Source organism: Rana temporaria, chromosome 9 (assembly GCF_905171775.1).
Source record: "Rana temporaria chromosome 9, aRanTem1.1, whole genome shotgun sequence".
Lineage (NCBI taxonomy): Eukaryota > Metazoa > Chordata > Amphibia > Anura > Ranidae > Rana > Rana temporaria.
In genome coordinates this window covers 115,118,480-115,145,223 of record NC_053497.1, presented here as the reverse complement: position 1 = coordinate 115,145,223, position 26,744 = coordinate 115,118,480, and the positions used below count along the sequence as shown (strand labels likewise).

The 26,744-nt window shown below is 41.7% G+C and overlaps 1 protein-coding gene across 13 annotated transcripts in view; it reads right to left on the bottom strand.

Annotated features, from left to right (window-relative positions):
* The window catches only part of EHMT1 (euchromatic histone lysine methyltransferase 1), a 146,832-nt gene that overhangs the window by 5,992 nt on the left and 114,096 nt on the right, over positions 1-26,744 (bottom strand). For 12 of the 13 annotated variants that reach the window (XM_040324199.1, XM_040324200.1, XM_040324208.1 and 9 more), the window contains exons 18-26: positions 24,672-24,776; positions 23,755-23,909; positions 20,633-20,788; positions 16,398-16,542; positions 16,235-16,312; positions 15,971-16,086; positions 15,062-15,148; positions 10,616-10,694; positions 437-612 (exon numbers count right to left, since the gene is read on the bottom strand). In XM_040324199.1, the coding sequence (XP_040180133.1) occupies positions 437-612; positions 10,616-10,694; positions 15,062-15,148; positions 15,971-16,086; positions 16,235-16,312; positions 16,398-16,542; positions 20,633-20,788; positions 23,755-23,909; positions 24,672-24,776 (1,097 nt within the window). The remainder of the gene's footprint in view (positions 1-436; positions 613-10,615; positions 10,695-15,061; positions 15,149-15,970; positions 16,087-16,234; positions 16,313-16,397; positions 16,543-20,632; positions 20,789-23,754; positions 23,910-24,671; positions 24,777-26,744) is intronic. The other variant, XM_040324201.1, reaches the window with a different exon arrangement.

Genomic DNA, 26,744 nt, shown 5'->3' with positions numbered 1-26,744 from the left:
TTTCAGGCTTAAGCTTGCCATATACATCTTGAATTTTGGCCGATTCCTGCTCTTTTGGCTGGGTTTCAAGCCGTGGATTGCCCTGACAACACATCACAGCTCAACAGTATCTTTTTAAAAACAGACTGAGCTGACTGGAAACAGTGACTGCATCCTATCAGATGTAGTTACTGTTCGGGTATTTAGTCAGCTGTGGGTGCTGCAATGAATAGAAAAGCTGGCAGCGAAGATTCTATTGATTTAAGAGAGATACAACAGTATATGGCCAGTTTACTCTACTGCGTCATGTCTGCCGACTGCCATGGCAGTGAGAGTACTTTAGATTGTAGGAGAGTTGGGTGCGACAGACTCAACTGACAATATAATTAACCACATTTGACTACCTAGAGTCAAACATGTTGCCGGCTCATGCTTGATTTTATCACAAGATACTCACCCAATCTCCTCTCCGGAACAGATGTGTCGACTGCTGAACAAGGCGATCCGCGGGAAACGCAGGTCTTGGTGGGACATGAATACACGGACAGGAAGAAGGTTGGAGTCACAGAGATGGTTGATGAAGCGACTAATGTTTCCATAAAATCGAGCATCGATACAGTAAACCTCACCGTCCTGTAAAAAAAAAATATTATTTAAATAAAAATTCCAAGTGTAAGGCCACATTTAGTAAGCGACAGATTTTGTGTGATTCTGCTAGGGATAACAAAATCCAAGACTACATCTGACTGCCTATTATTACAAGCACTGAGGGAAGTGTTCTGGAAGCGATATAGAGTTTAGATATCTACCAGGAAGCAGACATAAGACCCCATACATTTAATTTAGATATCAACATTAATTTGGTAATATGAGGGCAGGGCTGAGGAGAAAAACACTCTACCTATGCATGGATAGTCTCTCCAGAAGCTACTGTGAGCTGAGCGATCAATGAGAACGTTAAAATTAAATTAGGGAACTAAAGCTGGGCACACACCGTTTTTTTTTCCCCCGTCCTGCCAGTAGGCTGAACAAACAAAAACCAACATTCCTGTATCCACACAAAGTGGATGCAGGAATCTCTCTGCTAGGATATTTCATTTTGACAGCCAGGACTCGGTGGCTTCAGAATACGCTGATCAGGGCTGCAGACGATTGGTTGTAAGCCACGGATCAAAAGGGGGTTTTCCAGCAGGTCCTATTTTATAGAAGCTGATCTAGTGATTCCCGATGAACCAGATGAATTTTGGTCTGTGTGTATCCAGCTTAAGTTACAAGCTGTAAATGTGAAAAAGGGACCTTGGGACTGTAAAGTCAAAGTTGCTCCTAAAACCAGACACTAAAGCCCTGTACACGATCGGATATCTGATGGAATCTAATCCGATGGATTTTTTCATCAGATATCCGATGAAGCTGACATTCATCAGTCTTGCCTACACACCATTGGTCAAAAATCCGACCGTGTCCAAACGCGGTGATGTAAAACACTACGACGTGCTGAGAAAAATGAAGTTCAATGCTTCCGAGCATACGTCGACTTGATTCTGAGAATGCGTGAATTTTTGACCGATGGACTTCCACACAGACGATTGTTTTTTTCTATCGCTTTTTTTATCCATAGGAAATTTCTAAAATGTGTTCTATTTTTTTTTCACCGATGGAAAACAAACCGATGGGGCCCACACACGATCGGTTTGTCAGATGAAAACGGTCCATCGGTCTATTTTCATCAGACAAACCGATCGCGTGTACACGGCTTTAGAATTAATTTGTTTAGCCCCTGGGTCCGTCATCCTAATGCTTGCTACTCTACCTAGGAAGCCCCTGGCTAGCAACAAGCTTGCAGCCAATCAAGTCATTGAAGCATGATGTAGTAGACAGTCAGACTGGGGAAGATCGCTCTTGAGCCTAGACTCACAAAGATCAAGTCAGCAGGGACAACTGTCATATTCCTAATCAGTGGAAGGAGTGCTGTGCCTGTCCCCACTATTGACATATTGACATAGATAACATGCTGAGGAGGCGGCTTAGCTGCACACAAATAGTAACATTTTAATTTCTTCCACATGCATATGAAATTTAGAGTTAATGTAAATGGGGAACTTGAAAGCAATTTGACACATCCGTGATGCGTTTGACATGCACTGACATCACATAGCACACTGGCCTCAGAATGACCCTAATTGATCTCTAATGTCCCTATACATTCGCCCTTTGAGGTAGGAAAATCTACCAAATTATTCTTTTTTTTACTTCTGAGATAAAGCTCATATTTTATCAGTTTCAAACTAAACAGTGTACTGTTCTTTTTTAAAAGATCTTCCCATCCTTCAGAGGGAAGTAGAAACAGGGAATAAACATCTTCCGAGTTATGCAGCACTCCAGGAATGGGCTCTTGAACAGTGCAAGTGGTAGAAACTTTCTTTATAGGCCTTACAAGATTAATCACATTATCAGTAACAGGAAGGAGCAGTGCTGGAAATCACATGGCCTTAAATTACTTTAGTGGTGCTGGTAACGCTGGCTGCTGCTCTTAACCCCGAATGCTGTGCTAATGCCAGACGCCAGGCCTGAATGATTCACTGTTAACATCCCAATATCCGTGACAGTTTATAATGTAAAGCAGCTAAAGAAATCACAACACTAAATATGTGAAATATTTTGATACAGATACAAACTTACATAGAAGGCCAGTAAATTCAGGTTCAACAGGACTGTCACAATAAAGCAAAATCACAAATGAAAACAAATCCGATTTTTTTACATTGGCTATTTGCCCTGTTTAAAAAATAAGTTCACCTTTTGGAACATGTTACATGTTCTTCTACCCGCATTTAGGGTAGAACATGTAACATGTTCTCGCAACTGCAGCCCCCCCCCCCCCACCCTGTCACAGCAGGCGGGGCATCTTCTCCAGGTGCACTGCCATGGCGCGGTTGGGCTCTGTGGTAGTACGGGGTACGAGCAAACAGATATACTGACAGGTCTGCAGGATTCCTGCATGGTACCAGAGATCTGCTGATCACTGGGCAATGCTCTACAGACTTCCAAAACAAAAAAATAGTAAAGAGACATCAATTCCTATACTAGTGGGTCCATCCTCTGCACATTTTTTTACATGCAAAAAAATTTGCATTTATTATTTTTTGTTAAAAGGTGAACATATCCTTTAAATATTTGACAATGCAGAAAAAAGCTGCAAGGCGAAAGATATGATTTGTGTTAACGAATTATGAAAGTACAAAGACAAAAGTATTAGTTTATGGGTGTGCACACTTATGCAACCATATTGTTTTAGTTTTTTTTTTTTTACTTCCCTTCACCTACAACATTTCAGTTTGTTGTTCAACTGAGTTGTAGAGTTTATAGGTCACATTAAAGGTGGAAAAAGTTCTGAAATTATTTATCTTTGTCTCATTCATTTACATCACAGAAACCTGACTTTTTAACAAAGGTGTGTAGACTTTTTATATCCACTGTATATAGTGGAGATAATACTGAATTATGGGTGGAATGACTTGCATCCTCTCTCAGGACTGTCGGGGAGTCTCCTTGTCTGGCTTGTCACCCTTCCCTTGTGTCAGTTTTCTGTGGGTCCTCAACCATACACAAAATCATTTTTTGTCTTGGACAATAGACATTACTCTGCACCCCTTGAACCCCTGAAGAAGCTCAACTTGCAAAACGCTTCGGGATATTACACCTCCCTAGATTGTATCCATCTATATGTCATTGAATAAGCATAATATATTTGTTCATCAATGTAGTTATATACTGGGGAAGGTGTATGGGGTCTGCTGACTATGTGAAATTCAACTAAAAGTGTTTTTATCATTTTGGAGATTATCAACCCACCTTTTATTAATATGAATTTGTAAAAACAACTTGCGATTTTGTCTTGATGTGTGTTTTTTCATGCAGGTAGACATTATAGCACCTTTAAAGTCCGACTTATGAAAGTGCACATCTCGCTCACGACAGGTTTACTAAAGGGAGACCTGTCATGAAAAATGTGGAGGCTGCCATTGCTGTCCTCCTCCTGAAAATGACAGGTGACTGGCATGTGTCTGGCTTCAGTACTTTGAGTCACTAACCTAGAACATGAGATGTCTACTTATTATCCGTTTGCTTGGTGATCGGTTTCTCTCATCCTTGGTTTTCCTTGATACCTCCCCCACCTTCCCACAACACTTCACCTCCCACCCTCACTCTGGTTACTCTGTACGTACCCACAATTATTATTTATCACCTCACAACTCTCCCCCTTTCTTTCCCCTCCCCCTCTCCCCCCCTATTTTCCCCTCCCCCTCCCCCATTCCCAATGGATTACTCTACCCTTTTCTTCCCTCCCCCCCTTTTCTTTCCCGCCCCCTGTTCTTTACTCCCCCCCCTTCCTTCACCATCCGTTCCCTATCCCGCACACTTACTTTTACCCAATTACCACCAACACAATTCCCCCTCCCCATCACCTTACCACATACACTCCCCTTCCCTTTTTTTCCCCCCCACTTTCCTCCTTCCCCCCCCCTTTTCCATTCACATTACCCATTCCTTCACTCCGTCCCCTTTTTTTGCCCCTCCCCCTCTCTTTCACCCCCCTTATTCTTCCCTCTTATTCATCTACATTATACTTGATTGTTATCCTTCATGTCTCTCTCCCCCCACCTCCAACAATTTCCCTCTTCCCCCCCCCCCCTTTTCCCATTTCCTCAATTTTCCTATCTCTTGTCACTGAGATACACTACCCCCACGCACCCACTGGTGACCCTTATCCCATCAATTTAATTGATCATTCTTCTGCATATAATTCATCAATCTTATCCTTTAATAGAGCCCGTCCTAAATAAATATATCCCCCTCCTTGCGCCAAAGAAGGCTTCAACCGGGCTCGATCAATTGACCAGTCTGGGTGAGTTCTCTGCTCCACCACATGGCGTGCTGCTTGGATTATGTTATATAATGTTTACAATTATTGTATAAATTTGCTTGTATATTTATATGTTTTATGCATATCTTGTAGATAAACCCCCCCCTGAAGAAGCGGTACACTACCGCGAAACCGGTCGAGGCGATCGACTCCTTACATTCAGACATAGTTTGTTTATAACTTTCTGATGTGCAATGTGGGGACTGTCTTTAAATGTTGTTTTATGATACCTGTTTTATGTCAAATAAACAATTGTTACTTTTTACTATACCGTGTCCAACCAGTGCCGTGAAAAGTCCCCACCAAAATCCCTTCCCCTTTTCCCTGACCTAATCAGTGACAGACGTTCGGCCTCAAGCAGCCAATGTTGTCCTAATTATTTGGGTCTTTTTGTTTTACATGTTCAGGAACAAAAAAAAAAAAAGAAAAAAAAAAAAAGTCTGGTTCTCTCGACAGTGGTCTCCTTTAATACACCTAAAAACATGTCAAATATACTACTAAAATGACACCAAATAATTTTGCTCAACTCTGAAAGAACATATAAAAAGTGGAAGAAAACTGTGAAGCAGGATTTTGAGAACCAGAGTTTCAAAGATCACTCAAAATCTTTTTAAGGCCAAAATGAAGGTTTTTCTTTAGATAGATCATCACAGAACCTGATACAAAGCATGTAGACAAGAATGAGGCCAGCACCGTGAGGAGGAGCTGTGCGTTTTCTTCATATCCCGGGGAATAGGGAGAATAGAGAGGGAGGGAAGGAGAGGGGGCTCCTTTCTTCAACTCTACAAGCCAACTTTAATTATCACTGCTAATTTCAGCCCTGTCGGGGCCGCGAGCAGAAAGATGCATTAAAGGAGCTGGAGCTGCCTTCTGGGCACGTTTATAATGATCTTTAATGGATGACCGATGCCAGTGCCGCTCGATTAAAGCAGTTGCTGGAAAGCGGTCAGGTGTAGAAAGTGGAGAGTGCAGAATTCCTAGCCAGTCTCCAACTGCAGACAGCACAGTGGCTCCTGCAACAGGAAACAGTGAAAGTAGACTGTTACATACTGCATATGTTCTTTAGTCCATTCTGGAAACTGTACTGAGACACAGCCTGATAATAAAAAATATATTCCGCTACCTACAGGAGAAATAGGCATATAAACTTAAGGTCACCCCCTAGAGGCTATACTCACTCCACACCAATCCTGCACAGCTGTAGCAATCAGTTAAAAAAGGACATGAGAATATGAGGGGAGGGAGCTGTGTCCTTCAATGGACTTCAATAATTTTAAGTGATATTAAAAAGTAAAGGCTTCTGGCTCCTCCTTTTCTCCAAGTTTCCCCATTACAATGCATTATTACACCTGCTATGGGGGCACTCGTGCATGCAGGAGCTCAGCTCTGCCCCTGGCTGTGATTGACAGCAGCGGTAGCCAATGGCTGCTGTCTCTCAGCCAAGGAGGAGGCAGAAACCCCAGAGGGCAGCTGCTCTTGCGCACATCTTTAGAATCCCTTTCATGGCGAGTATAAAAATCCTATCTTCTCTCTCATTCATTAAATAGACACAGCTTGACAGAAAGAAACCCACGAATGTCTAAAAGCAGCAAACTGAGGGGCGAATGCACTCAAGACAACATAGGCGAAACAGTCCAACAAGAAACATCCAAATAAAAAAAACACTGGCATTAAATAGCAGCTTGCAAAACCTCTTGAACAAACTAGGATCTGCTGGTGAAAGTATGGTGAAAGTATGTACAGAAGACCAAGTCGCAGATTTACAAATCTGTAAACACAGAGGCTTGACGACTAAAACCCCAGGTAACACTCAATGCCCTAGTGGAGTGGGCTTTAAAAGAAAATGGAGGCATTTTTTTTTTTTTTTGCAATTCATAGGCCTGCACAACAACCTGTTAATCCTGTTAAAAATAGCGGATCTGGAAGCTGGAGAACTGCTTTAAGGACTTTCTGATAAAAATGGGAATTGGTCTACCTAAAGGAAGCAGTGAAAAAAGGTAAACATTGAAGGCCCTCATCACATCCAGGCAATGAGGAGACACATCCTTAGGGTGGACTGGTGTTGGACACACAATATTATTAAGGTAGAAGGCAGAAATCACTTTGGTTAAAAAAGGAGGTTCTTGGTCTCAAAACAACCTTATGGTGTTTATGTAAAATCAAATGGGACTCCTTAAAACAGTGGTCATCAACCCTGTCCTCAGGGCCCACCAACAGGCCAAGTTTTCAAGATAACTGAAATACACCATAGGTGATATCATTTGCTGCTCAGTGATTGCAGTATTCTAGTCTGCATCTCCCCAAGGTAATACATAAAACCTGGCCTGTTAGTGGGCCCTGAGGACAGGGTTGATGACCACTGCCCTACAGGACAACACTGATCACTTAAACTCTTTGTTGAAATGATGGCCACAAGAATTGCTGCCTTACTGGATAGCAATGTCATGGAAACGTCCAAAAAAAGTTTGAATGTAGGTCTTTGAAGCACTGACAACACTAAATGTAAACCTCATCTTTGGAGGGAGCAGCAATGTCTTTAACGCCTTATATAAAATTACAAATAAACAAACGATTAGGAAAAGGGCACTGAAAAATAATAGACAGTGCAAAGACCTGACCTTTGATGGTGCTTATAGGTCAAATGTTGTTCTACTCAACTGGTGGAAAGAATGAATACAGCCTACCAAAAGACATGTGGGGAATTCACTAGCTTTTCACATTATCAGGATTACAGGATGCAAAATCTGGAGCTATGACTGGAAAGATCTTGGTCTTGATCCTTTGAAATTGACAATGTGAGATTCAGTAGAAAAAATGCAACAATCATGAAATATTGATGTTAATGTGTCACCAGTGCATCTGCTGTATCTGCCATCCTTCCCATCGTCCTGCATTTCCCTTGTGTTTACTCACTATACCACATCACAGAGCTGGTGGATGTTAGAGACCTTGCGCTCCTCCACCTTCAATTTGAGGATGCCCCACAGATGCTCAATAGGGTTTACAGCTGGAGACATGCTTGTCCAGTCCATCACCTTTAACCTCAGTTTCTTTAGCAAGGCAGTGTTCGTCTTAGGCCTCATTCACATTTGGTGGACTCCGTCGGCTCAGCGGGAAATCAGTCCGCAGATCTCTGCTGAGCCGACGGATGACAAGCTCCTCTGCTCACTGAGCGGGGAGGGGCTTGTCGGGCACCGCTGTCTCCCTATGGAGCGATCTGATGAAAACGGACAGCATGTCATCAGATCCTATCCGATCCGCATGGACGGATGGGGACGTGGCCCCCATACGTCGGTTTTTAGCTGGTCGGATGTCAGCGGACATGTCTCCGCTGACATCCGACGCTCCATAGCGATGCATGGAGCGGCCGTTCAGGTCCATGACAGATGGACCCGAACAGCCCGAAGTGTGAATGAGGCCTTAGAGGTGTGTTTGGGGTCGTTATGTTGGAATACTGCCCTGCGGCCCAGTCTCCGAAGTGAGTGGATCATGCTTTTCTTCAGTATGTCACAGTACATGATGTCATTCATGGGTCCCTCAATTAACTGTAGCACGCCCCCACTCCTTCAACCTCTGCAGAAATTTTGTCAGCACTCATAAGTCTATTTCCCAAACACAACCTCTGGATATGACGCTGAGCACGTGCACTCAACTCCTTTGGTCGACCATGGCGAGGCCCGTTCCGAGTGGAACCTGTCTTGTTAAACCGCTGTATGGTCTTGGCCACCGTGCTGCAGCTCAGTTTCAGGGTCTTGGCAATCTTCTTATAGCCTAGGCCATCTTTATGTAGAGCAACAATTCTTTTTTTTCAGATCCTCAGAGAGCTCTTTGCTATGAGGTGCCATGTTGAACTTCCAGTGACCAGTATGAGAGAGTGCGAGCGATAACACCAAATTTAACATAACTGCTCCCCATTTACACCTTAGACCTTGTAACACTAACGAGTCACACGACACCTGGGAGGGAAAATGGCTAATGGGCCCAATTTGGACATTTTAATTTAGGGGTGTACTCACTTTTGTTGCCAGCGGTTTAGACATTAACGGCTGGGTGTTGCATTATTTTGAGGGGACAGCACATTTACACTGTTATACAAGCTGTACACTCACTACTTTACATTGTAGAAAAGTGTAATTTCTTCAGTGTTGTTGCATTAAAAGATAGAGTACAATATTTACATAAATGTGAGGGATGTACTCACTTTTGTGAGATACTGTAATAAACCAGAAACCTCATACCTTTTGGTCACAATCAGACTGTATAGATGACAAGGGCCGTCATACCTCCTGATCCCTATTAGATTGTATACCAAAGACCCTCATACTTCCTGGTCTGGTTTAGACTGTATAGTGAGCAAAACCCTGATACGTCCTGATCTGGATTGTATAGTAAGCAGGAGTCTCATGTCACCTTGTCCAAAGTAGATTGTACTATAAGCAGGAACTTTCTACTTTTGTTCTCTATTAGACAGTAAACTCTCATGCCTCATGTTCCCAATCAGACTAATTTCCAACAGGCAGAGCTATAAAACATCCTGTTCCCCATCGGGTTGCGTGTTATATTAAAGCGGTTCTCCACCCTAAAGTGGAGTCCCGCTGATCGGAACCCTCCCCCCCTCCGGTGTCACATTTGACACCTTTCAGGGGGGAGGGGGGTGCAGATACCTGTCTAAAGACAGGTATTTGCACCCACTTCCGGCCCGGCATTCACGGGCAAAAGACGGGCATTCCGTCACATCCCGTCTCCCCCCCCATTGTGTGCTGGAAACACTCGGCTCCCAGCACACAGCGGGAGCCAATTGGCTGGCACGGCGCGACTCGCGCATGCGCCGTAGGGAACCGGGCAGTGAAGCCACAGCGCTTCACTTCCTGGTTCCCTGAGCGTGGATGGCGGGGGGAGCAGCAGAGAGACGAGCGATCGCTCGTGCTCTGCTGCGATCGGCGCTGGACTCCAGGACAGGTAAGTGTCCTCATATTAAAAGTCAGCAGCTGCAGTATTTGTAGCTGCTGGCTTTTAATATTTTTTTACCGTGGCACATCCGCTTTAAGCAAGACTTTCAGCCCTCCTGAAATGCTTACCGTCATTTAGGAATCGGTCTTCAGCATTTGAATTCCCTCTTTTTCTCTGTGTTGTGTTAATGAGATGAATTATTCTCTGCCCCTGTTCTCTAGTAGAGTGGCTTGAATTGTATGAATACAGATCCCCCCCCCTAATTGTTTCTTAGACAAACAAAAGTGTGCTACATCACCAACCTCATCTGCAGATATCGCCCAAATGGTTCTCCTGCTCTTTAACTCCCATGTTATAGCCTTCAGGACTTCTACAGAGCCTCTCCCATCCACTGGAACTCCCTGCTCCAGTATGTTTGGTCAGCTCCTACCCCGTCTGCCTTTAGGCGATCCCTGAAAACGCACTTATTCAGGGAAGCCACTTCCACTTAACTGTACTTCATCAGATCATCCCCTGCAGCCATTACATTTTGTACCACCTTCCCCTTCCTTTAGATTGTAAGGTCCATGGGCAGGGTCCTCCTACTCCTTCTGTATTAAATTGTAATTGTACTGTCCAACTTCAAATTGTAAAGCGCTGTGTAAGCTGTTGTCGCTATATAAATCCTGTATAATAATACACAGTGATACACAGTTGACTAAATGTATTTGATTTTCAGGAGTTTATGCATATATACAGAAACATGGCAGCCAAAATGCTTACTTTGTTATCCAAATCGAACAGGAAGGTGTCATCTTCACGCACGTCTGCTTCAGAGTCTGAAATCAGTTCTCCAACATACCTAAAAATAAAAATACTTTTATTTGTTTAACAGTGATACTTTTTGCTATGCATTTATTCCGAAATTAACTTTGTGCAGTCGAGAGAGGACTACCTTCACAGCAATTAGGTTGGAAAAGACCATCATATGAAAAGGATTCTTTAAAGGAGTTGTAAAGGAAAAAAAAATGTTTTGCTGAAATGACTGTTTACAGGGTATAGAGACATAATAGTTAACTGATTCCTTTAAAATTGATTAAAAATAGATAAAAATCAATCATATAATGTACCTCGAGTTTCGTTTTTGCATGTTATCCTGCCTCTGTGCTAGACAGAGCCATAGAGCAGTGATGGTTTGGAAAATGAAACTAGAATCTCCCAGTACTGTGGTGATCAGGAAACAGACAACCAGGAAGTGTCCAGAACAGAGAAGAATTACAGCAACATCAGAGCAAAAACGAACAATGAGGACATGAAACCAGGACTGCAGTAAGGTAAAGGAAGCTATTTGGCTAAACATTTTTTTTTCCTTTAGTGACCCTTTAAGCCCAATTCACATGTGTTGCGAAAAAGGCATGCATCATGCATTGCGGTGCCATTCAGTTTGAATGTTAACTATTTGTATTTTTTTGCTCCCTGCTGGAGCAATGTTTTTTTTTCTCTCTATCTGGATCAATGAGAAGGCAATTTTTTTTTATTAATTTATCATTGTCTTTTGCTTGAACTCAATTGCAGGTGCCTTTCAACTTAAAAAAACATTATAATAAAACATTTTTACCTTTGCTTTTAAACTAGAATTTTCAAAACCGACCTTGTTTATTGCTGGCAGCCGTATCCTGCGTCTATGGTTCTGAACCTCAAGATGTGTTTACTAAATAAAGTTTTTCTAAAAGCCATTCGAGAATTTACAGGAAAAAAAAACCCAGCACATCCTAAAACAGGATACATGTTTCTGGGGTACCAATTCAGGAGGTACCTGCTTTTGACTATGGGATGAAAAGTTAAAACTCTACATAGGACAACTTCAGGGCTCCTGAGGCAAATTGTTGGCATCTCAAAGCTAGAAATAGCTGTTTGTATGAAACAGATGGAGCCTACTATGGATTTACCAGGTTCTGTCATAAGCACTCTCTGAAATAACTGACACAGAACAAAAGCCTGCACAGAAGTTGAAAAAATGGCAAAGCTCATTTACTATATTGGCATGAAAACATTTGTTATAAGAATATACAAGTGCTGATCAAGGAGCGCTCCTGCAAATGATTTTCAATTTGCTTAAAGTGTTACTAAACCCACAACAGTAAAATCAGTGTGTATATGCAGTAAAGCATGCTCGTTATACTCACTGTGGATTCTAAGGGGTTAATCTTCTGCATTGTGTTTAACCACTTATCCACCGCCCGCCATCAAATGACGGCGGGAGGAAGACCCTATTGTTCTGGGTGAACACCATACGACGTTGCGCCCTTTTAAGCCACTAGGAGGCACGCACGCCGCGTCACTGGGGACCCGATGCGCGTGCCCTGGCGGCCGCGATGGCCGCCGGGCACCCGTGATTGCCCAGTAACTGAGCAGGACTGTGGATCGGTGTGTCAAGTCCTGTCAGGGAGAGGGGACCGATGGTGTGACCCTTGTACATAGGAACAACCATCGGTCACCTCCCCCAGTCACTCCCCTCCCCCCACAGTAAGAATCACTCCTTAGGGAATACATTAACCCCTTCATCGCCTCCCAGTGTTAACCCCCCTTCCCTACCAGTCACATTTATACAGTAATCAATGCATTTTTATAGCAGGGATCGCTGTATAAATGTGAATGGTCCCAAAAATGTGTACGATGTGTCCGCCGCAATATCGCAGTCACGATAAAAAAAAAACAAAAAAAAAAAAAACGCTGATCGCCGCCATTACTAGTAAAAAAAAAAAAAAAAAAAAAAAAATATGTTATAAATCTATCCCCCCCCTATTTTGTAGATATACGCTTATTGCGATTTTTTTTTTTTACCAAAAATATGTAGAAGAATACATATTAGCCTAAACTGAGAAAAAAATTTGAATAAAAAAAAATGGATATTATAGCAAAAAGTAAAAAATACTGTGTTTTTTTTTTTCAAACTTGTCCCTCTTCTTTTGTTTATAGCGCAATAAATAAAAACCGCAGAGGTGATCAAATACCACCATAAGAAAGCTCTATTTGTGGGTAAACATTTATAAAAATGTCATTTGGGTACAGTGTTGCATGACCGCGCAATTGTCATTCAAAGTATGACAGCGCTGAAAGCTGAAAAATGGCTTGGGCAGGAAGGGGGTGAAAGTGCCCTGTAGGCAAGTGGTTAAAGGCTGTGTGATCCTGTCTCTGATCCACCTCTTCTTTAACTAACTCCAACCCATCTCTTGATAGAACAGAGCATTAGGAGTCAGGCTGCACATGGTCCGTTTGGTGTGTATCAGCACAGGGCCAATCAGCACTCTTCAGACAGAGGGTCAGGGGAGAATGAAAACTCCTCCTACAAGCTTAAGCAGACACTGATACAAGTCACACGACTCCTATATACTGCAGATGAGAAAAGGTATTTAGCAGTTTATATTTACTAAAACTATCGTATGTCCAAGTTCTGTGTACTCTGGGAGACCAGATTTAGTGAATGCAGGGCCTTGGGTTTAGTACCACTTTAATATGAAACATTTACGATTACAAAGGCAACAGATAGTGTAAACAAGACATATGTGGAAGAGGAAAGAAACATGAGCAGGTTTTCTCTTTTAAAATTATAAACATTACAATACCATCAATTTCTGTGTCATGAACTATTTAGCCATCAGGGAACTTTACACATCTGTGCCACAGAAGGAATCAGTAGTAAAATATATATTTTTTTTAAACTATACATACAAATAAAAAATCTTTGAGAAGGGCAGCTGCTATCCTATTTTGATGCACCAACACATCACTATATTGAAGTTTGGACAGCGCTATCGCTCCTATGCTACATTAGTGTGCTCACATCCTCTACAAATTACCAATCTTGTATATCACAACATGTAAAAATGTGCAACGTATACAAAAACACAATAAATACTTCACAAATTCCTTCTGGTGTACACCAAACACACAGTGCAATCCACCACAAGTACTAAATGGACACACCAGAGCTCTATGCTGGTGAAAGACATTTGTGCGAAGACACACGGGAATGTGAGTGTACTGTTTTTAAAGAATAAAGCAGTTTTAGGATGATTTTACACAACGGAAGCTTCCTGTTTCCCCTCGTGATTGTGGAATATATGTAACAAACATCGGGTGGTGCGATGTGCATTAGCTGGTTTTTAATTTTACCAGCATAGAGCTCTGGTGAGTCTATTTAGTACTTGTGGTGGATTGCACCGGGTATTCGGTGTACACCAGAAGGAATTTGTGAAGAACTCACTCAAGTTTTATCATTTCACAGCCAATGTCATTTTGGGGCTTTTATTCTTTTATTAGATTTTGTAATATGATTTTTTGCATGGATTTCTCCTATAATATGGACCGAATTTCATATATTAATATATATAAAATGTTTGCACATATTTTGGGTTCTAAAAATTGCACTTTAATTTAATTCATTATTGTACACATTGGTATATAATTTGTAGAGGGGGTTTGAACACACTAATGTAGCATAGGAGCAATAGCACTTTCCAATCTTCAATAATATCAGGCTCTCTGTGACAAGCCAGAACAAGTGAGTGACCGCGATCCAATATAGCATGTATGATTTGTGCACTGAGAAATTAGATCATAAGTGACTTGCATGTTTGTATTGACTCTCCCCCTGCGCCACTTAGAAAGATTCCTTCAGTGTTTAAACAGGGCAGAAAATCCTGACTTGAGGCACAGTGAGTGATGCATATTCTCCAGTCCCCACCTTGTGGACAATATCAGCATGAAATATCAAAGATCTCAACTGAGTCGTTTAACTTGCATATTTGAGAGTCAGACTTGGCAAGCACCAAATGCCTCTATTAGCTGATGTTACACATGGTGGAAAATGGCAATGCCACACTGAGTGGTGTCATGGAGGGCACCTATTGCAGCACTATAGAAAAAACGGAGAGTTATTACCCTTTATAAAAAGTTTCTTTAACAGTACAGCACTGTAAGCAAGACATTTCTTAGATAACCACTATTTTCCTGAGCAAATGTACACTTTTACAAAAGAAATATCTGGGAAAGATTTTCTTCTCTTTACAGTTCACAATATATTTAAATTGTTATAAACACAATTCCCACCAGTTACAACTGACTCTAATTTTTGATGTAGTGTGTGCATCTTAAGGTGAAAACAGTAAATGGGCAATGGTGTAAGTGTGTTAGAAGGGCAGGGTACACTGCAGAGGGCTCACTTACTCGCACACAAACGTCCCTGCGGGAATGTCCTGTAGAGACCGCACTCCCCAGCCTTTATTCTTGGTCCGGAAAAGCTGTAATCTGATTCTGCATGAACAAGACCAAGAGGTTAAATTCAATGTCTACATGTTAAACGAGATTAAACAGCAAAATGCAGATCTGCCTTACTGTGGAGGCAGAGATTTCGGACTGCTATATGCATTAGGGAGCTCCAGTGAAATAACTACTCATTGAATCTTATTGCCAACTCCTGTGGCACCTTTAAAAACACTTACTTGGGACAGTTCCCAACTCTAGTTACAAATGCAATATAGGAGCTGCCAACTTCCTAAAAATGCTAGTTCTCTTCTAGCTGTTATAATTGTCCTTTGCTGTAAATACAATAGTCATATATATGTAAATCAGAAAAGTCAGATGTACTTATAAGCGTACTTAATTTGGTTTAGTGACTCAAGGTCCTGAAGGCAATGCTTTAGAATGCCAGCAAGGAAACAAGCTTTTTCAGAAGAGGACAGTAACCGTCACCCTACATGACTACCAGGATACATATTATCCAGCCTGTCGCCCCGGCTGTTGATTGGCGATGGCAAAAAAAAAAAAATCGAAGGAACCAAGAGTCAGCATGGCCCATCTCTAGGTGGTGCCTCTTTCATTTCTGGTGTATTGCAAAGAACACAAACAACTCATATCGTTCTTCCCCTTCTCCCACCCTTGTGCATAGGCAGAGAGCACAGGAGGGCATCAACTCAAGGTTTCTGGCAAAATCAATAGATTTTTGCACTTCTTGAACCAATAAAAAAAAAACAATAAAAAAAAAGGGGGCAAATAAGAGAAGTTTGTTAGGTTTTACATACACTTTAAAATATACAAACCCAGGACAAAACCACACTGTGTTGAAAAGTAACTCACTTCAAACCATTCTGTACCACTCGATTGCGGCAATTCCTCCAGCAAGAGCAAGCATGGTTACATTCGAATATAAGCGGGGGTTCCACCATGTTGAATTCTGGCAAAAGACGTCCACTCTGAAAGATGAAGACAAATTCACTCTGTTAGAGGGATTGATTCATTTACATGAAGACAACTTATCATTAAATATACTGGAATTTTAACGGTAGACATTTTTTTTTCACTTTCAACTTTCCTTCCTTTAATACAAAGCTTTGAGCCTACCTTATCATACCAACACCGCATGCTGAGCTGGCTGCACATGCAGTTTCCAGATGAGCAGTCATCTATACACACACAGTACTGCAAGAGACAAAGTTAGAAACAAAGTTAGTGTTGCAGGATATATATTGCATTCTTTGGACACTGGAGAGACTTGAAGCCTCACCTGAAGATGAGTTATATTTCGATCTACGTTCAGCGGGGAGGTCACACAGTTCTGCGACACATATTTGTAATTGATGGGACAAGGTTCAGAGTCTTCACCATTAATGCATGGTATCGGGATGTTTTCGTATCCCCTCGAAATATCCCTAAAGAAAAAAGAAAAAGAAAAAGAAAGAAGACCATTACACATTTACTTTAGTTAGGAGTGTCCCAAGCTCATCAAGTTAAACAGAGTTTGTGTATTGGCCAACAGCTAAATTGTTGTGTGTAATGGATTAAAAAAAAAAAAGAAAAAAGAAAAAAACCTCTAACCAAAAAGTTGGCCATCAAAAAAATAAATACAAAAAAATTGTGTGTGTGGTGTTAAAAGCACATACTGCATACATTCCTATTCCAACATAACTTTGATAGGCTTGCCTCACTGCCCATTAAAAATGCGCAGAAGGCAGGAGGGGGTGGGCAGGCTTTATTAGTATCTAGAATAGCTGAAGCTTGGCTTATTAGAACTACAAGGAATTCATCCATATTGGCAGGATTTTTGAAATTGCTGCAGGTATTAAACACCATTTTTTTTGTGTGTGTGTTTCTTTATCACTGGCAATCTAGTAACCGTGTTTCTATTTTCACCTTTTTTCAAGAAAACTGTTTTTTTTTTTAATTCTATCATTTCTTGTAGTACAGTACAGGACACAAGCTGACAATTTTAACAGATGGATTTTATGCTGCACCTACAGGTGGGCTGGACCCTGGTAAAACCAATCAATGCTTTTAACACTCCCTCAAACACCTCTCTCACCCCATGATCCTTCGTTTTTTCTAGCGTTTGACGAAAGATCAAGCTTTAAACATCCCAAGGAGCACTGTGCAAGCGATAATATTGAAATGGAAGGAGTATCAGACCACTGCAAATCTACGAAGACCTGGCCGTCCCTCTAAACTTTCAGCTCATACAAGGAGAAGACTGATCTGAGATGCAGCCAAGAGGCCCATGATCACTCTGGATGAACTGCAGAGATCTACAGCTGAGGTGGGAGACTCTGTCCATAGGACAACAATCAGTCGTATACTGCACAAATCTGGCCTTTATGGAAGAGTGGCAGAAAGAAAGCCATTTCTTAAAGATATCCATAAAAAGTGTTGTTTAAAGTTTGCCACAAGCCACCTGGGAGACACACCAAACATGTGGAAGAAGGTGCTCTGGTCAGATGAAACCAAAATCAAACTTTTTGGCAACAATGCAAACCGTTATGTTTGGCATAAAAGCAACACAGCTCATCACCCTGAACACACCATCCCCACTGTCAAACATGGTGGTGACAGCATCATGGTTTGGGCCTGCTTTTCTTCAGCAGGGACAGGGAAGATGGTTAAAATTGATGGGAAGATGGATGGAGCCAAATACAGGACCATTCTGGAAGAAAACCTGATAGAGTCTGCAAAAGACCTGAGACTGGGACGGAGATTTGTCTTCCAACAAGACAATGATCCAAAACATAAAGCAAAATCTACAATGGAATGGTTCACAAATAAACATATCCAGGTGTTAGAATGGCCAAGTCAAAGTCCAGACCTGAATCCAATCGAGAACCTGTGGAAAGAACTGAAAACTGCTGTTCACAAACGCTCTCCATCCAACCTTACTGAGCTCGAGCGGTTTTGCAAGGAGGAATGGGCAATCATTTCAGTCTCTCAATGTGCAAAACTGATAGAGACATACCCCAAGCGACTTACAGCTGTAATCGCAGCAAAAGGTGGCGCTACAAAGTATTAACTTAAGGGGGCTGAATAATTTTGCACGCCCAATTTTTCAGTTTAAAAAAAAAAAAAAAAAAAAAGTTTGAAATATCCAATAAATTTTGTTCCACTTCATGATTGTGTCTTACTTGTTGTTGATTCTTCAAAAAAAATTACAGTTTTATATCTTTATGCTTGAAGCCTGAAATGTGGCAAAAGGTCGCAAAGTTCAAGGGGGCCGAATACTTTTGCAAGGCACTGTATATATATATATATAATTGATTGTATGTTAATATGTACACTAGAGGTTTTGTGATTCACATATGAAGAACTAGGCCCTGAGGAAGCAGAGATTATCGTGTGATATCGTATTGGAGATTTATGTGATGTGTTTTTTTTACATGTATTTGGGCCTCCAAGGGAGCCCTTTTCGCTCTTCCTTTATGAACATTATATGTATTAATAAACTTTTCTATTTTTATAATAATGACTGAGATAGAGATTTTTATATATATATATATATATATATATATATATATATATATATATATATTAGGGATGCACCGAAATGGAAATTTCAGAACCGAAACAAAACCGAAATAAAAAAAAATTCAGTCCGAAACCGAAACCGAAAATGAATTTTCTTTGTTTTCCCCCTATTAAAATTTTTTGGCGGCAATCGATGTGGCAATAATAATTGATGGTTACAGTGGCTGCGTTTGATGGGCACAGTGGCGACGTGTGTTGGCACAGTGGCTGCATGTGATGGCACAGTGGCTGCGTTTAATGAGCACAGTGGCGGCAATTGATTGGGCAAACTGGCAGTGGCAAAAATAATTGATGGTTACAGTGGCTGCGTTTGATGGGCACAGTGGCGACGTGTGTTGGCACAGTGGCTGCATGTGATGGCACAGTGGCTGCATGTGATGGCACAGTGGCTGCATGTGATGGCACAGTGGCTGCATGTGATGGCACAGTGGCTGCATGTGATGGGCACAGTGGCTGCGTTTGATGGCACAGTGGCTGCGTTTGATGGCACAGTGGCTGCGTTTGATGGCACAGTGGCTGCGTTTGATGGCACAGTGGCTGCGTTTGATGGGCACAGTGGCGGCGTGTGTTGGCACAGTGGCGGCATGTGATGGGCACAGTGGCGGCATGTGTTGGCACAGTGAGGCTGCAATTAATGTTTTTTTTGGTAGTCAGATAAGGCAAGCATGGCTCAATAACACACAATCGTTTTTTTTTTTTAAAAAGTTTGTGTGTTATTGAGCAATGCTTGCCTTATCTGACTACCAAAACAAATATCAATTGCAGCCTCACTGTGAAAAAATGGCAGATTTTTTTTTTTTACATAGTCACTCACCTCAGTTAGTTAACCATGTGCCTGTGCCTCCGTCCCCCCCTCCCCCAAAACATGGGACGAACTAGCCATTTAACAGATTGCTCCTAGTCCTAACAGGTTTTGTACACAACTTAAGTTAGTACTGCTTACTTTTTAAGTAGAGGTTCCTCCTAGGCAGGCAGTGTGATGTGACTCAGTCTCAGGCTGGTGATGCTCCGAGTCCTCCCTCGCCTCCGGCCGTGACGTCACGCAGCTCGCGCCGCTGGACTAAACCAAGAGACTCCACCATAGGGGGAGTCCAAACAACAGGTGATAGGTCTTGCTAGGAGGACAAGGTGGAGCGCGAGCAGCAGTCGGCACACAGTTAATACAGTGCCACTGCCGCTGCCCGCTGTGCACGTCTGGCGGCCAGCATGTGGGTCTACATATATTGATATGAACATTGCCTCCCCCCCTCCTAGTAAAAAATGGTATCACCCATTCACCCAGCTTTATTATCGGCATTTTAAGTTTATTTCGGCAGGGACCCAGAAACGCTATTTTCGGCCGATATGTATCGGCCACCGATAATCGGTGCATCCCTAATATATATATATATATATATATATATATATATATATATATATATACACACACACACACACACACACACAGGTACAATGTATCTCTACCATGGGGCTTACCACTTAAAAGCCCATCTCTTACATGCTTTTCCTTTTTAAAAGACAACTTCTGTGCCGAGGGCCCTTTTCTCATGGCCAGGCTCAGCAGACCAACATTTTAGCCAACGGATTCCCTGATTCTTGCACATACCGAAGTACAATATGAGATAGTTTATTCAAAAGGGTCTCTGAAAGTAGGCAAGTCCTCACCAAGAACTCTCAATAGTTTTACAGAGGCAAGAGATGGTTTGCATTATGCAACAACCCTCGTCTATAGGGTACTGTTGGGTACTGTACGGTACTGTTGAGGGGGAGGAGAAAATCTTCAAATACTGGGCTCCCCATCAGGTGGACCTGTTGAGCAGCTGGAGGATACACACATGCTGCATCAGGTACCTAGGTGTGTTCTCCTCCATTATGATAGACGGCCTGTGTCCTGTACGATATAGAAAATACAACTGAATACAAATGGAGAGATGCAAAATGTTTTCTATATACCTATTGAGCACTGTCTCTTCTGTCTTGGGTCTCTCTGATGGGTTTATGCTCTTCTTTAAAGCTGCCCAGACTTCAGAACTGGGGCTGCAACATTCCACTGGTGTTTCACCTTCCTTATTCCTCAAGCTCACTTGGGCACCATGAGCAAGGAAAAGTCTGGAGTGGTACAAAAACAGAAGGGTTCATTACAACATATAGATATGCTCAGAACGATCATCTATCCATCATACACCAAGGAGGAAGTGCCTTTTCTGCATACAGTAATACAGTTTATAGTAGGGTTGTCCTCATACTGAGTATTTGCAGGAATACTTGTACTCATGCAAATGCTCCCGATGCCTAATTCGATACCTGGACACTCAGGAACAATCGGTTCAGTGGCAGGGGGAAGTTATAATCACGATCTCCCTGTGTGGCTCTCCATAAAGCAGCTCAAAGCCGCGGTGGGGAGAGGAGAAGCACACAGGGTGATCAGTAATTATAACTCCCCCTGCTGCAACATGGATTGTTCCTGAGTGTCCCATGTATCCTCCTTTCGCTCCGCTCTGTATTCCTCCATGGTCCCCTTCTGTGTCAGCGTCGTCGTGCCCCCTCCCCCTCTCTCTGGTTCCCCCATCCTCCTCTGGTCCACTCCCCCTCTGTGCGCTCTCCAGTCCCCTCTGTGTGCTCTCTGCCCCCCCCCCCCCAGATCTTTCAGGATAGAGAGCAGAGGAAGGAGCCGGTAAATATGTAAAATTACCAGCTCCTTCATTTTTCAATTGGACACTGTTTACGAGATGCTTCAGTTTATGAATGGAGAGTCGCTGTCTTCTCTTCATTCATATTCACTGCAGCCGAGGCCGCTAAGAAGAGGACTGGAGAATCTCTACCCTCAGTCTCTTTCCATGTCTCAAAGGGGAGATGAAAAGACACTAAAGCCCCCCTACCCTAAGATTGAATAATAAAAAAAATGTAAATTAAAAATAAAGCATTGTTAACAAAAATAAATAAAATGATAGATATAGATATCTCCATCTCTCTGTGTGTGTGTGTGTGTGTGTGTGTGTGTGTGTGTGTGTGTGTGTGTGTGTGTGTGTGTGTGTGTGTGTGTGTGTGTGTGTGTGTGTGTGTGTGTGTGTATATATATATATATATATATATATATATATATATATATATATATATATATATATATATATATATATATATATATATATATATATATATATATATATATATATACACACACACACACACACACATTATATATATATATATATATATATATATATATATACACACACACACACATTATATATATATATATTAGTGCTGTCAAGCGATTAAAATTTCTAATCGCGATTAATCGCATTAATGCGGGCGGTTTTTTTTTTTTTTCTTTGTCTGAATTTCTCACTTCCTGTTCTTCCTCAATAAGCTGCTCAGTAAGCTGTTCTAAATGACTTTCCACCGCTCAGATGATGGGGGAAAGCTTACCGAGGACAATCAGGAAGTGAGAAATTCAGACAAAGAAAAAAAAACATTTAGAAGGGAAATCAAAGGAAAAGGTAAGTGAACCAACAATGCACTAGCTTAAAGGAACCTAATTAGAAAATAAAAAACATAAGGGTTATAGAGTATGTCCGACAATTTTTTTTTTCTTAGTTGTGGATTGTGTGAGGAAACTTTAGAACCCATCAGGTTTTTATAAGTATCCGGAGGTCCATCAGAAAGATTTTCCCTCACTTCTGTTCTGCTGATGTCGTTTCATCCAATAGAAATTGAGGACAATTCTCAAATATCAAAACAGACAGACATAAAATGCTTATCTTTATCGGGAAAGGCTGCAGTCCCTGCCTGATTTCTGGTCTGTGTCCCTGTTGCAGATTTTCCCTCACTTCCTGTCTTGTGAAACCACTATAAATAGGACTGGGAGCGAGTGTAATATTCTCAAACAGGATACCAGATAGGAATAAAAAAAACAACAGTTCTAATCCTCCCTCACTCTATTCAAAACTAAATGTTTTTGGTTTAACATACACCTTAAGTGTACTTTTATTGAAGTTTAGGTTTAGGTCTAAGTATACACTGCTCTTTAACCACATAAGGACCGCCGCACGACTATATAGGTCGACAGAATGGCACGGCTGGGCACATGGACGTATATATACATCCTCTTTAAGAGCCCAGCCGTGGGTCGTAAGGGCACCGCCGGTGCGCTCGTGACCCTGTCCGAAGCTCCATGACCGCAGGACCCGATCGCCGCGGGTGTCCCGCGATCGGGTCACAGGAGCTGAGGAACGGGGAGAGGTGAGTGTAAATAAACCTTCCCTGTTCTTCTCTGTGGCAGTGATCGTCTGTTCCCTGATATAGGGAACGACGATCACTGACGTCACACGTCCAGCCCTGCCCCCCTGCAGTAAGAAACACACAAGGTCACACTTAACCCCTACAGCGCCCTCTAGTGGTTAACCCCCTCACTGCCATTTTCGCAGTAATCAGTGCATTTTTATAGCACTTTTCGCTGTGAAAATGACAATGGTCCCAAAAATGTGTCAAAAGTGTCCACCATAATATCCCAGTCACGAAAAAAAAAACGCTGATAGCCGCCATTAGTAGTAAAAATTATTATTAATAAAAATGCCATATAACTATCCCCTATTTTGTAAACGCTATAAATTTTGCGCAAACCAATCGATAAACGCTTATTGCGATTTTTTTTTACCAAAATAGGTAGAAGAATACGTATCGGCCTAAACTGAGGGAAAAAAATGTTTTATATAATTTTTGGGGATATTTATTATAGCAAAAACGAAAAAATATTTTTTTTTTTTGTCGCTTTATTTTTGTTTATAGCGCAAAAAATTTACCTTTCCTTACCTACATAATTAGTCCAATTTAAATCTATTTAGGTAGAAACTTCACACTGGCTGGCAGTAAATATACAGTGGCTTGTACAAACAGACCTAACTTTTGGGTCCAGTTTAAATTTTTCAGATCCCGCTATCATTAAAAAGGGTGAAATTTGATAGCATAGTTGGAACATCGGGGGGAAAAAAACGATTTCCAGAAGGGTGGAACAGTATCCTATGTGAATTTCTAAACATGCATCTCGTTGCCTGCTGTAAATGCTTTTTGCTTACGCAACACATCCGTATCTGTTCTCCCGAGCGGCAATGTGAAGTGGGGAGTCGCCATGAATGTTGACAGCCTTAAGGTCACATTTAGAGTCCAGAAGGATCTCTGCAATTTCAACAGATCCGGCGAAAGCTGCCCAGTGCAGACATATGTTTTCCTCCTGAGAATGAAGAGTATAAAGAGGAAATGTTAGCACAGAACATATTAGTCTTTGTTTATGATGCCTCAATTTGGAGTTATTATCTATTATCTACCAGGTATGGGGGCTTCCAGTCTACACCGAATAAGATTTGCTTACATTTGCACTTCATGGTTCATGTACGTCAGGCATTTTCTTTCTATGACAGGTTTAACACATGCAATTTTGTAATTTGGAACTTTTGCAATAAACCACAGCAAAAGTGAAAAAATTGGTTTTGAGTATTGATTCTTTTTTACCCTCAGAAAAATCGGCTTTTCTGTTAAAAACAGAACTAGTCATGACTGAACACTTGCATAAAAATAAATATTTAGTGTCAAATTGCTATTAAAGAAAGATTTACATTTCTTCCCTTCATTTATTTTATATACCTTTGAGTCAGAGGTCACCTGCAGTAAGACTTTAGGATAAGCAACTGTCAGACCTCACCAATGGTTTTCCAGACCAGTGTCAAGTAACAAAATATAGTTGTTTACATTCTTAACTAACCGGTGTAATATGGCATTCTTTTGCACTGCACACATGACTAGTTCTCTTTAAAGATATAGGCTGCTGGCCTCTACATGGAGGACTCTGAAGATGTAAGTGGTTGGAGACCAGAACTGTTTGTGCCACATAGTACAATAGCACATACAATAGAACAAGTATCCACAAAGAGTATTACCCAAGTGTGAGCTTCAAGTGGAGTTTTTAGGCTAAATCCTAAAAAGATGTAGCACTTACATTGTCCCGGATATTGACGTCAGCTCCGCAGGATAGTAACAGCTTAACAAGTTCCAAGTGTTTGTATTCTGTGGCCCAAATCATCGGTGTCCAACCACCATCATCCTACAAGAGAAACAAAGGCACAGTCAGAAAGACGTACCATTGTGTGATCAGAACGGCAGCTGTCAATGTTTTTTTTCCACAAATATGGATAGAAACACTATTATATCTGAACTACAAAAATTAATAGGCAACATTTTTTATCAGTGACAAGGCTGAACAGAAAAATACGATATGCAAATGAGCAGGAAAGTGGGTGATAGGGTAATGGTGACACCAGAGTGTGATGTTAATGCCTTGGCAGGAATCACTTGAATAATGAAAATGAACTGCTTCACAAGTACCCAGCAGATGATTATAGACAAAACTAAGGTAAAAAGAAGCATGCTCACGAAACATGGAAGACAGTACTTTTGTACTCACCATAAAATACTTTGCTTGGAGTCCATTCAAGGAGCCACTTGAAGGACTTTACACCCCGAGTGGCAATGTCCACCTGTTAGAACTTGGACAACATGTAAAAAGAAGACCAGGTGGAAGTCTTGCATATCTGGAAAATAGTTGCCCGACGCAGAAAAGCCCAGGAAGCACACAGATCTACTAGCGTGCACCTTGACAAGAGAGGGTGAAACCCAATCCTTAAGACAGAGAAAAGAATAATGATCTGTAACCTAGAGAATAGTAAAATGAGAAGCTGGTGCACCCCAATGGTGACAATCTGGGATGACAAAAAAGGTTGCCCATATTTCTGAAAGAAGCAGTGGCTTTTAGACAACAAAGGAAAATGTCCTTTTGGTGAAGTGGAGCTGGACAGAGGGATTGAAGAACAATGTCCTTGAAGAGTTGAAAGGTGGAAACTACCCAAGGCAAGAAGTTGTCCTGGGCCTCAACACCACCTTGTACCAAGCAAAACCAGAAACGGTTCTTTGCAGAATAAGTCTGTCAACTCAGACTTTTGCCTCAAAGTTTATGGCTACAAGGAATACCACCTTGCAGGTGAGAGAAGCAAGTGCAATGTCTCTAATGGGTTCAAAGGTTTCTGCAGAGCAGATAGAACCAGTATCGAGGAGTGAGGCCAGCGGTTTCTGATAGAAAAGTGAAAGGGCAGAAATCCTGAGTTCAGACACTGCAGCTAGGGAAGTCTGCCTGCCAAACTTCGACTTCTAGGATTTACGCAGACAAGAAAAAAACATGACCCTGCCCAAGACAGGATGCAATCTACCCCTCTTGTCTATAGTCTTTTTTTTATTCTTTACTTAAGGTATGCAACATGACAATATACTATGACATGACAGTCCGTTCTTAATGATGACCATTAACAGCAATACAAACAGGGGTTTAATGATAGCATGGAAGCCACCGGCCAAAGGACTTTAAATAACATACCCTACTTAAAAGGCTGAGAGGCGTGGCTTCCACAGTGCGTATAACCTGTGTTTTGCAGAGAGTCACATAGGTGTCATGTACATATTGAGAAGATGGCACATAACTACCATGAGGTGAGGTGGTTTTAAACAAACACTTCAGTGTAAGTCAACCATGTCCGGGCCCCAAAGCAGCTGCACCAAAAGGTCAGTAAATACAGGGTAGTTTTTTCCCTTAATTTTCAGGGAAAGAAATTAACACACTTGGTGTCTGGGAGAAAGGGGGGAGTGAAGAAAAAAAGGGGGGAGGGGTAACAGCAGGGTCAATAGGTCAAGAAGCCCAATTCCCATACGAGAGTAATCTCAATTTAAGAGTAGGTCAAGTACTCATCTGAGAAATAAAACAGCCATCGCGTGTTATGCTCCTCCGTCTTGTCCCTGAGGACAGTGGTGAAGCGTTTAATCTGTTGGATATCGCTCACTCTGGCAAACTACTGTGATACTGTAGGAGGGGATTGTTGCTTCCACAAGCTGGAGAAGCATGCCCTGAAGGCATTTAGAAGATGTTTCAATAAAGATTCACAGTATTTCTTACTTGACATAGGGGTAAATTAAGGAGCAGTGCAGCTGGGTTGTCAAAAAGAGAAATGCCCGTAAGTTTGTGAAC